Source organism: Camelina sativa, chromosome 11, assembly GCF_000633955.1.
Source record: "Camelina sativa cultivar DH55 chromosome 11, Cs, whole genome shotgun sequence".
NCBI lineage: Eukaryota > Viridiplantae > Streptophyta > Magnoliopsida > Brassicales > Brassicaceae > Camelina > Camelina sativa.
The window spans coordinates 6,161,218-6,172,622 of NC_025695.1; the positions used below are offsets into that span (position 1 = coordinate 6,161,218).

Here is an 11,405-nt window from a genome sequence, read left to right on the forward strand (position 1 = left end):
CCGTTTAAGGGATGAGACGAAATGGTGTCGTTTAATACGAAGAAGAGAAGTGACCATATTACGAAGTTGTTGAATCAGTGGCCTGAAATCTCGAATCGACTCATCATCATCTCTCTCAGCTTCACCGGAGCTGCATTATCAATTTGCAGATTGGTACGGCGAGGCTCTCGTCTCCGACCGATCTTTCTCGCTCTTTTCTCTCTTTTTTTTTTTCTCAGATTCTCAATTGGGTTTTACAGATTTTGTTAATTGGTTTCTAGGGTTTTGTTCCTGCTTTCTCTTGTATATTGTATGCTTTTGTGGTTGACTTTTAGATCTATATATCTGTGATCTCGTCTTGCTTCGATTACAATTGTTCGTTTAAGAAGTCACGGATTTAGAGTTTTGATGGGCTTGGTTTGTTTTACACTGGAGCTTGTTCGATCTAATCGTTCTGGAATTTAGGATTTGGGGCTTTAGGCTTTTTCAGCTTGATTTGTGTGAATTCACTGAAGCCTCCAAATGTTTGCTTTTAGTAAAGTAATTACCGGATTTTAAAATGTGAAAGCTTTGGTTAATTTGGTTTCTATGAATCAAAGATACCTGCTTTAGAAATGAAGTTCTCTTTTTGTATTTGAAGGATTTAGGTTGTGAAGATGGCATCAAAGTTGATACAAGTTCAATCAAAGGCATGTGAGGCTTCGAAGTTTGTGGCTAAGCATGGAACTTCCTACTACAGACAGTTGTTGGAGAAGAACAAGCAGTATATCCAGGAACCTGCCACTGTGGAGAAGTGTCAAGACTTATCTAAGCAATTGCTGTACACCCGTCTTGCTAGGTCGATATCTCTCTTCCCTCCTCTATCTCTCAACATTATTCCCTGCCATAGAGAGATATACAACCATTTCTGATATTCTGGTTAGCAAGAGACTTTTGTCAGTAATTCATCTTTTCTCATTTTCTTCTTTAAGGCGTAATCCTCTGATGCCTCTTCTTATTTCTGTGGCCCCATAATCGAAATTGGAATCAAACTTTTACATGTGGTTTGTGCTATCTTTTACATGTGATTTGTGCTTAATTCTCTGTCATAAGTTGCAGGATTATATTTTAAAGTAGTCAAGCTTAAGTTAGTACGATTATTAAATCTCTTAGTAATCCCATTTGCAACTATAGTTCTTGTCTAGACCTCAAATATGTTAATCTTTGTATTGTCCATCTTTTTGGGGGTGAAAAAGAGTTCTCAGTATACTGCCTTTTGCTCGATGAGGTAGTGTCTGTTGTGTTTCTTAGTCTTGAAAAGTTGATCCATAGGCGAGAACCCGTTCCATCACCACACACGTCATCTTACCATGAATTGAAATGTATTGCGCATTTGCATTTTGTAATCTTGATGTTGTTGCCTTTGTGTGCGACCTGACTCAAGTATCTAACACTTATCCACTCCTTATTACAGCATTCCCGGACGCTATGAAACTCTCTGGAAGGAAGTAGACTACGCAAAGAACTTATGGAAGAACAGATCTGGTCTGAAGGTAGAAGATGCAGGTATCGCTGCATTGTTTGGTCTTGAATGCTTTGCTTGGTATTGCGCTGGTGAAATCGCCGGCAGAGGATTCACCTTCACAGGCTATTACCCTTGAAGGAGACGAACAATAACTTGAAGATTGTGTAATCACCTCCTCCGTTTTTAGTTTTCATGATTCTCTCTTGAATCGATTTTTTTTACAGTTTTTCCCTGAAACGGAGGCTTTGGAGCTGAGAAAATCCATTTTGCTATAACTCTTTGATAAGATTGCTCTCAATAAGAACAAAATTTCCCAGGAAATTTATCTCACTTTAATGTTTTGGCCTTGTCTGATATCAATATCAACATAGAAAAGTTGAACCATATTTATTTGCAATCTATATTGTAACATGTCTAACATGTCTCATCAAAAATCATTAGCCGTTGCTAATACTCTGCTTGATCAATCGTGTTTTAACGTCCGAAATTTCATTTTTGTTTGATAAAATATAAAGATTTGATTGGTAAACATGAAGCTTACTGTTTTTTTAAGTCTTTGTGGTACATAAGAGAGAAGAGGGACGAGAAAGCAGGAGGACCAGCAATGAGAACTTCCACTCCAAAGAGTTCCAGTTATACGTTTTGATGTCAGAATTTGAAAAAAGGACAAGCCAAAATCAGAAACTTCAACAGCCAAAGATAGAAAGATGATTCGCGGTGGTGCTTTGACAAATGTCGGATTAAGCTTAACCGCCTTCCTCTTCCTTGCCGTCGTTCGCAGCCAGGTTGATGAATAGATATATTCTTACTGTTCTTTGTTCATGTTTGTGAGTTATGGTAATGTCAAGACGATGATATTATCTTGTTCTGATTGGTTAAATCAAAATGACAGGAGACGTGCAGCAAAACCTGCATTGCACAGAGATACAACGGTGGATTATCGTTTTTCTTATGCATACCCTTTGAATATAAAGAGCATTTCTCAAGCAAAACCAGCTTATCTGTCTCGGTCCATCTCCGTTTCAGGTCTCAGTGTTCGCTATGGGAAATATTGTGGGATAGGTTACTTCGGATGTCCTGGAGAGCCACCTTGTGATGATCTTGATACTTGTTGTATGAACCATGACAATTGTGTTACTGTAAAAGGTAGACCAATCAAGAATATCTTTAGAGGGACATATTGAAGTGAAAGTATCATCTTTTTAACTATATATCTATTAGATATTGGATTCTGAGAATGTGCTACTGCATCTGTTTCATTCTTTGCAGGCATGACTTATGTTAACTGCCACAAGCAGTTCCAGCGTTGCATAAACGAGCTAAAAAAATCAGTCCAACAATCTAACAACCAGAAGGTTGGATTTTCCAAGCAATGTCCTTATTCGACAGTGATACCAACCGTGTACAGAGGAATGGATTACGGCATTTTCTTCAGTAAAATAGGTAATCACTGATTTATTCATATTGAACCTGTGGTTTATGACACTGAACCGTGCGTCACTATAAACACTATGAGTCTATGAGAATGACTTGTAAACTATAAGCTAGTAGTGTTCCAACAATATGACTCATGATAAGATGTGACTAATGGACTCATAATCTCGCGCAGGTAATATCATTAAACCTAAGCCGCCAGCAAGGCCCGCGTCTGTCGTGGAGGTGGATCTCGCTCGGAGTAAAGCGGACACAAAGGATGGCCTTGGAACAAAGCAAGGCCTTCAAACAAAACAAGGCTCCAAAGTCTCTGTTCCAATGAACCCTTCCCCTTCCTGAACATCAGCTTATAAGGTGACTCATAACTCTATATATATCTCTCAACTTTTGGAAATTCTTTAACCTTGTTTTCTAATGGTCAAATGATTTTTTTCAGGTCAAAACAAAACAGCAGTGAATGGATTGGTCGTCCATATGTACAGTATCTACATATCACTTTAGTTTCTATTTTACTCTAGATGTGAGATTATTATAACAAATTTATATAACTATATAGGAAATAGATATAATGTTTAGAAACAAAAATTGCAACTATGGTTTTTTGATATATATTTATAGGAAATCAACATAAGTTTGTTATTTCATAATATTTGTGATTAATACTTGTGCTATGGACCTATGGTCAAGTGCAAGATATTTTAGTTAATGTTGTCAAAAACAGCAATCTATGCGTAACATCTGATAGATTACACCAAAATGATCCTCTGTTTTTTAACGTCCATAATAATAATAGTTCTGATTTTGGATAAGGAACGTCCAAAAAGAAACTGAAGATTTGTTAGGGTGTAAATCATGAAACTGCTGCAGTTTTTTTTAGTAATTGTATACATAAAAATAGAGAGAGACAGGAGGGACGAGAAAGCAGGAGTACCAACGATGGGATCTTCCATTATAAAAGAGACCCAAAAATAGTTTGGGACAGAAAATTTGAAAGAACACAAGTCAAAACCAATAAACTTTTAACGGGGGAGAGATGATTTGCGGCGGTGCTTTGGCACGTATTGCTTCCGGCTTAACCGCCTTCCTCCTCCTCGCCGTCGTTCACAGCGAGGTTATATGTACTTACTGTTCTTTGTTCATGTTTGTGCCTTATTGTTAGCTTTTATTCTTTCTGATGGGTTGAATCACAAATGACAGGGCAAGTGCAGCAAAACGTGCATTGTACAGAACTGCAACAGTAAGATGATTTGTCTGCATTCTTTTGAAATTTGGAGAACAACTACGTTAGTGCATGATCTGTTTTTTAACCCCATCTCTCTGTTTCTTCAGGTCTCATCATTCGATATGGGAAGTATTGTGGGATAGGTTACTTTGGATGTCCTGGAGAGAAACCTTGTGATGATCTTGATGCTTGTTGTATGACACATGACAATTGTGTTGATCTAAAAGGTAAAACCAATCAAGAATAGAAAGCTCATTCTTGAGTTGTAAAACAGGATTTCATTTTGAGTATCTGATAATGAATTATGGAACTTTTTCAGGTATGACTTACGTTAACTGTCACAAGCAGTTCAAACGTTGCNGTTTTTTAACGTCCATAATAATAATAGTTCTGATTTTGGATAAGGAACGTCCAAAAAGAAACTGAAGATTTGTTAGGGTGTAAATCATGAAACTGCTGCAGTTTTTTTTAGTAATTGTATACATAAAAATAGAGAGAGACAGGAGGGACGAGAAAGCAGGAGTACCAACGATGGGATCTTCCATTATAAAAGAGACCCAAAAATAGTTTGGGACAGAAAATTTGAAAGAACACAAGTCAAAACCAATAAACTTTTAACGGGGGAGAGATGATTTGCGGCGGTGCTTTGGCACGTATTGCTTCCGGCTTAACCGCCTTCCTCCTCCTCGCCGTCGTTCACAGCGAGGTTATATGTACTTACTGTTCTTTGTTCATGTTTGTGCCTTATTGTTAGCTTTTATTCTTTCTGATGGGTTGAATCACAAATGACAGGGCAAGTGCAGCAAAACGTGCATTGTACAGAACTGCAACAGTAAGATGATTTGTCTGCATTCTTTTGAAATTTGGAGAACAACTACGTTAGTGCATGATCTGTTTTTTAACCCCATCTCTCTGTTTCTTCAGGTCTCATCATTCGATATGGGAAGTATTGTGGGATAGGTTACTTTGGATGTCCTGGAGAGAAACCTTGTGATGATCTTGATGCTTGTTGTATGACACATGACAATTGTGTTGATCTAAAAGGTAAAACCAATCAAGAATAGAAAGCTCATTCTTGAGTTGTAAAACAGGATTTCATTTTGAGTATCTGATAATGAATTATGGAACTTTTTCAGGTATGACTTACGTTAACTGTCACAAGCAGTTCAAACGTTGCGTAAACAAGCTAAGCAGATCAATCAAAAAATCTAACGGTCAAAAGATTGGATTCTCCGAGCAATGCCCTTATTCGACAGTGATACCAACCGTGTACAATGGAATGAATTACGGCATTTTCTTCAGTAAAATAGGTAATTGTATTGACATTGAATTTGTCACTACAACACTATATGATAATAAAAGCTAGTCCTAGTGATGAAAACCACATGAGTCTCTCTCTCTATCTTTCTGTTATATTGTGACATTTCTGATTAGAGTACTTACTGTGAATAATATGTGTTCAGGTAATATCCTTAAACCTCCCATGCTCGGAAGCACGCCTCTCGTGNATTTGTTCATGTTTGTGCCTTATTGTTAGCTTTTATTCTTTCTGATGGGTTGAATCACAAATGACAGGGCAAGTGCAGCAAAACGTGCATTGTACAGAACTGCAACAGTAAGATGATTTGTCTGCATTCTTTTGAAATTTGGAGAACAACTACGTTAGTGCATGATCTGTTTTTTAACCCCATCTCTCTGTTTCTTCAGGTCTCATCATTCGATATGGGAAGTATTGTGGGATAGGTTACTTTGGATGTCCTGGAGAGAAACCTTGTGATGATCTTGATGCTTGTTGTATGACACATGACAATTGTGTTGATCTAAAAGGTAAAACCAATCAAGAATAGAAAGCTCATTCTTGAGTTGTAAAACAGGATTTCATTTTGAGTATCTGATAATGAATTATGGAACTTTTTCAGGTATGACTTACGTTAACTGTCACAAGCAGTTCAAACGTTGCGTAAACAAGCTAAGCAGATCAATCAAAAAATCTAACGGTCAAAAGATTGGATTCTCCGAGCAATGCCCTTATTCGACAGTGATACCAACCGTGTACAATGGAATGAATTACGGCATTTTCTTCAGTAAAATAGGTAATTGTATTGACATTGAATTTGTCACTACAACACTATATGATAATAAAAGCTAGTCCTAGTGATGAAAACCACATGAGTCTCTCTCTCTATCTTTCTGTTATATTGTGACATTTCTGATTAGAGTACTTACTGTGAATAATATGTGTTCAGGTAATATCCTTAAACCTCCCATGCTCGGAAGCACGCCTCTCGTGGAGGTAGATCTCTCAAGGAGTAAAGTGGACATAAAGGATGGCCTTGGAACAAATGAAGGCCTTCAAACTAAAGAAGGCTCCAAAGTCTATGCCTCTTTAAATATGAGCTCTTCTACTTCTTGATCTTCTTCTATAAAGTGACTTATATACTAACTCTTTTTCTCTATCAACTTTGTAAAAATATGTAACTTCATGGTTATAGAAAATCATTAAAAAGACTTCGTATTCTTTCAATGAATTAGTCTATGTACATTTTGAATGCTACATTGCTAATCACATCACAGATAACTTCACCAAAAGTCAAAACGTGACCTTCTCACTAAAGTCAAAACGTGACTATTTTAGAACATTTACCATTTTTAATTATTAAAAACAGAACTTTAGAGAGGAACATGTGGGGGACGGTGGTAACTCCACCTTGCCATCTTATAAAATCCAGGTTGTCTTCAACCTTAGTGGGAGGTATATATATGGCCACTTGGCCAACGATGAAAGAAAAGTCTACAAAACCTTGTCTTATAACATAAAGAGTAGACTTTGTACTTTTAGTGTTTCTGTTATCTTAATCGCTCGTTGTCTTTTGACGATGATAAAGCTGAAGAACTTCTGAAAAAAAAAAAAAGGATCTGAGAAGATGAGGGCTAATCACTCTCTCTCTTTCGGCATTTTCTTGACCCTTGCCATCACCATTGTAGTTTACGGCCAAGGCCGATCAGGTTTCCTTTTCTCCTCTCTGTTCAGACTAAAGAAAGCTTGAGTTTGTGATGGAAACTCTTTTTTTTTTTTTCGTACATAACTCAAAATATAGAATGGAGTAAACCTGTCCTTGTAAATTTAGTCAAAATATTATAAAATGTCTTGTGTTGCAAGTAATCATAAATCCTCTGTTCTCTCTGTTGTTTAGACTATAAATTGACCTATGTTCTTGAAGGTAACTGAATTTAGTGATCTACATTATTTTCTATGTAGAGAAATGAACACAAACGTCATTAACATTTTAGCTTGTGTTGTAAGTAATCTCCCTTTCTTCTTCTCCTCTGATCTACAGGTTATATCAGTATTGATTGTGGCATACCTCCTTACGATACACCTGAAGACACTATGGCTAAAATCAATTACGTCTCCGATGATGCTTTCATAACTACTGGCGTAAACTTCAACGTCTCTGAAGAATACGGCGCTCTGAGTAACCCGGTTTTGCCGTCAACTCTTGCTGAAGTAAGAGCATTTCCTCAAGGAAACAGAAACTGTTACACCTTAAAAACTTTTCAAGGGAAAGGGAATCGTTATCTCATCAGAGCTTGGTTTATGTATGGAAACTACGATGGTAAAAAAGCTTTGCCTGAGTTTGATCTCTATGTAAACGTGAATTTCTGGTCGACAGTGAAGTTCAAGGATGCTTCTGATCAAATCATCAAAGAGATTTTAAGCTTTGCAGAGTCAGAGACAATATATGTATGCCTTGTGAATAAAGGTAAAGGAACTCCTTTTATTTCAGGCTTGGAGCTCCGGCCAGTGAACAGCTCCATCTACGGTACTGAATTTGGAAGAAATGTCTCTTTGGTTCTTTATCGAAGATGGGACATTGGATATTTAAACGGAACAGGACGGTACCAAGACGATAGATTTGATCGTATTTGGTCTCCATACTCTTCAAATATCTCTTGGAACTCGATTGTAACATCAGCCTATATCGATGTTTTTCAGAACGGTTATGCGCCGCCTGATGAAGTTATTAAGACTGCTGCTTCGCCAAAAAGCGATGATGATCCGTTGGAACTGTTATGGACATCAGACGATCCAAATTCTCGGTTCTACGCATATCTTTACTTCGCGGAACTAGAGGCGTTAGAGAAGAATGAGACTAGAAAGATCAATATTTTGTGGAATGGTTCCCCTTTTTCTGAAACTTCTTTTGTTCCTTCTTCAAAGTATTCGATGACGTTTTCTAATCCAAGAGCTTTCACTGGGAATGATCACTTGATTTCTCTTCAGAAGACCACAGATTCAACGCTTCCACCAATTCTCAATGCTATTGAGATCTTCACCGTACAATCTCTAGATGAATTTTACACCAGGACTGATGATGGTGTGTTTTCATCTCTACTTGAACTCAGTAAGGTTTCTACCAAAAACTCACATTTTTCAATTTTATCTTGTTAATGCAGTTCATGCCATAGAAAGCATAAAAGAAACGTATAAAGTGAACAAAGTTTGGAGTGGTGATCCTTGCTCCCCAAGACTATTCCCTTGGGAAGGTATTGGATGCAGTTACAGCACTAATAGTTATCATCAAATCAAGTCCCTGAATCTTAGCTCAAGCGGATTACAAGGACCAATAGTATTGACATTTAGAAATCTCTCTCTTCTTGAGTCATTGTAAGTATACAATTACATTGACACTTTCTACCACTTTTATTCACATCAACTTTATAACAGAGTTATGCATTGTTTTACTCAGGGATTTATCTAACAACGACCTACAACAAAACGTGCCTGAGTTTTTGGCTGATATGAAATATTTAAAACTCTTGTAAGTGAGCACAAATATCATATATAGTCTTGGTCTATGCTTGATAATGAACATGCCTCTTGACACCTTTACTTGTGATTCAAGGAATTTGAAGGGAAATAATTTTACTGGGGTTATCCCAAACTCTCTTATAAAAAGACTAAAGGCCGGTCTACTTGCACTCAGGTAACATCTCTAGCACTTTACAAAAATCTTATATATAAACCACAAGCACTCTCTATGAATTTTGTTGACTTCCTCTTGTCTGTTTCAGTGTGGATGACCAAAACCTTTGCAACTCAGGTTCATGTCAAGACAAGAAGAAAAACAACATGGTCGTGCCAATAGCTGTAGCTACATCAGTAATCGTTCTCATTGTTGTCTTGGTTATCATATGGATCATATTAAGGCAAAGGAAAAAAGGTAAGGTTAGAACTTTTCCTTCACGGTTAATAAATTTGAAGTGATCAGATTTTTGCTGAGAAAAAACGAAATGTTTTAATTTCAGGTGCCTATATAGGACCACTCCTGCCTTCAGGGAAGAGAAGATTCACATACAATGAGCTCTCTAGGATTACAAACAACTTCAATCAAGTGATTGGTAAAGGAGGGTTTGGTATTGTGTATCTCGGTTCCCTTGAAAATGGGACTAAAATTGCTGTAAAGATGATCAACGATTCTTCACTGGGAAAACCTAAAGAGTCATTATCATCCCGGGCTTCTAACCAATTCCAAGTCGAGGTAATCAAAAGAACACCAAAAAAAAACATGATTAGATATTTTGGAAATGTTGTTTTATAGTTGCGTAAGTGCAAAACGTTTGCAGGCAGAGCTTCTTTTGACAGTGCATCACCGGAACTTAGCTTCTTTTGTTGGATACTGCGATGATGATCGTAGTATGGCTCTCATCTACGAGTACATGGCCAATGGAAACTTACAGGATTATCTTTCAAGTGAGAATGCAGAGGATCTTAGCTGGGAAAAGAGACTCCATATAGCCATAGACTCTGCACAAGGTTGGTCCCAGTTTTGACATCCTTGATTTCTCAGAACTTAACCAAGAAACCAAACCTGATTTAGCCTGGACCTTGGCAGGTTTGGAGTATTTACATGATGGATGCAGGCCACCAATAGTACACAGAGACGTAAAAACAGCAAACATCCTATTAAACGATAACTTGGAAGCCAAGATTGCTGATTTCGGCCTTTCTAAGGTCTTCCCTGAGGACGATCTCAGCCACGCCGTGACTACCGTCATGGGCACTCCCGGCTACATTGATCCTGAGTAAGTTCCTTTAATTTACACTCTCTACGGATCACACGGTCTGGCTGGTAGTACCACAAACCAGAGGTTTCGTGAAACTAGGGTTGGCCAATTCAGTTCAAAACCTTTTGTTTCAGTTTAGCAAGAATTATAACAAATTTAAGTGGACACAAATATGATATCTTACAAACTAAACAAGTCAGATGTGTGGTGACAGACACTACCGAACATTCGTTCTGAACGAGAAGAGCGACGTGTTCAGTTTTGGGATCGTTCTTCTTGAACTCATTACTGGCCAGCGAGCCATCATCAAAACCGAAGAAGGAGACAATATCAGCGTTGTTGACTACGTTTGGCCGTTCTTCGAGGCCAGAGAACTAGACGGCATAGTGGACCCGCTACTTCGCGGCGACTTCTCGGAGGACTCAGCCTGGAAGTTTGTGGAGGTCGCAATGTCTTGCGTCAGAGAGAGAGGATCCAGTAGACCAACAATGAACCAGATCGTAACGGAGCTGAAACAATGCTTAGCCGCAGAGCTGGATCGAGAGCCACAGAGCCACTAGTGTCTAGTGAAAGAGATAACGGAGAAGCACGTTACGTAGGACTAAACCAAGATTGATTCAAAGAGGTTTTGATCACTTTATGCTCTATATACATTGCTTGTGTTGTATAATGTACGTATGGCCTGATCCATATATGATTGACAGTAATTTCTAAAAGAGTTCTTACTCAATTTTTTTGTTTGTTTTATAGATTCTTGTTTTCGATTCCGTAAAAATCTTACTAATAGTAAACATGCTTTATTTTGTGATAAAATGAGTAAAATGTATTCGTGTACATGCCCAACAAGTGAACATTTCGATACTTAATAGGCGATGAATAGAGTTTTATAAATCAGGTTTTTTTTTTTTTTTTTTTTTTTTTTTTTTTTTTTTTTTTTTTTTTTTTTTTTTTTTTNTACAAAAAGAGATGAGTCTAAAAATCGCAATTTTAAGTTTTTATGGTATTTCAAATATCTTTTTGTCGGTGTGTTTATATTTAATGACAAAACAAAATATGGATGAGAAACATGTGACCAACTAACTCTTCGATCTTTATTTATAACAATTAAATAAATCGTGATCTAGTGATACGATACACAATATAATTTTGCCTTTTGGACAAAAAAGATATGGATATTATAGAGATTTGATAAACTAC

The 11,405-nt window shown here is 37.3% G+C and overlaps 5 protein-coding genes and 1 pseudogene across 6 annotated transcripts; all 6 read left to right on the forward strand.

Annotated features, from left to right (window-relative positions):
* On the forward strand, positions 6–1,821 carry LOC104721915. Of its 2 annotated transcripts, none has more exons than XM_010439990.2 (3): positions 6–153; positions 627–817; positions 1,433–1,821. In XM_010439990.2, exons 1-3 carry the CDS (start codon positions 22–24, stop codon positions 1,617–1,619), a joined length of 510 nt encoding a protein of 169 aa, XP_010438292.1. In that variant the 5' UTR covers positions 6–21; the 3' UTR covers positions 1,620–1,821. The 2 variants fall into 2 exon arrangements, with proteins under 2 accessions (XP_010438292.1, XP_010438294.1); XM_010439992.2 differs by having other exon boundaries at positions 65–153; positions 620–817.
* On the forward strand, positions 1,953–3,498 carry LOC104721918 (phospholipase A2-delta-like). The gene is made up of 6 exons (XM_010439995.2): positions 1,953–2,268; positions 2,376–2,415; positions 2,510–2,629; positions 2,753–2,926; positions 3,093–3,271; positions 3,354–3,498. Exons 1-5 carry the CDS (start codon positions 2,191–2,193, stop codon positions 3,254–3,256), a joined length of 576 nt encoding a protein of 191 aa, XP_010438297.1. The 5' UTR covers positions 1,953–2,190; the 3' UTR covers positions 3,257–3,271; positions 3,354–3,498.
* LOC104727680 (phospholipase A2-gamma-like) lies at positions 3,533–4,565 on the forward strand. Its single transcript, XM_010446764.2, has 4 exons — positions 3,533–4,028; positions 4,115–4,154; positions 4,247–4,366; positions 4,459–4,565. Exons 1-4 carry the CDS (start codon positions 3,951–3,953, stop codon positions 4,563–4,565), a joined length of 345 nt encoding a protein of 114 aa, XP_010445066.1. The 5' UTR covers positions 3,533–3,950.
* Positions 4,539–5,676, forward strand: LOC104727682 (phospholipase A2-gamma-like). The gene is made up of 5 exons (XM_010446765.2): positions 4,539–4,845; positions 4,932–4,971; positions 5,064–5,183; positions 5,276–5,449; positions 5,603–5,676. Exons 1-5 carry the CDS (start codon positions 4,768–4,770, stop codon positions 5,674–5,676), a joined length of 486 nt encoding a protein of 161 aa, XP_010445067.1. The 5' UTR covers positions 4,539–4,767.
* On the forward strand, positions 5,682–6,604 carry LOC104727683 (annotated as a pseudogene).
* On the forward strand, positions 6,986–10,935 carry LOC104721919 (probable LRR receptor-like serine/threonine-protein kinase At4g29180). The gene is made up of 10 exons (XM_010439996.2): positions 6,986–7,145; positions 7,478–8,518; positions 8,598–8,808; positions 8,891–8,962; positions 9,047–9,127; positions 9,216–9,364; positions 9,450–9,682; positions 9,768–9,957; positions 10,037–10,226; positions 10,423–10,935. The coding sequence occupies exons 1-10, from the start codon at positions 7,064–7,066 to the stop codon at positions 10,766–10,768; spliced, it is 2,595 nt and encodes an 864-aa protein (XP_010438298.1). The 5' UTR covers positions 6,986–7,063; the 3' UTR covers positions 10,769–10,935.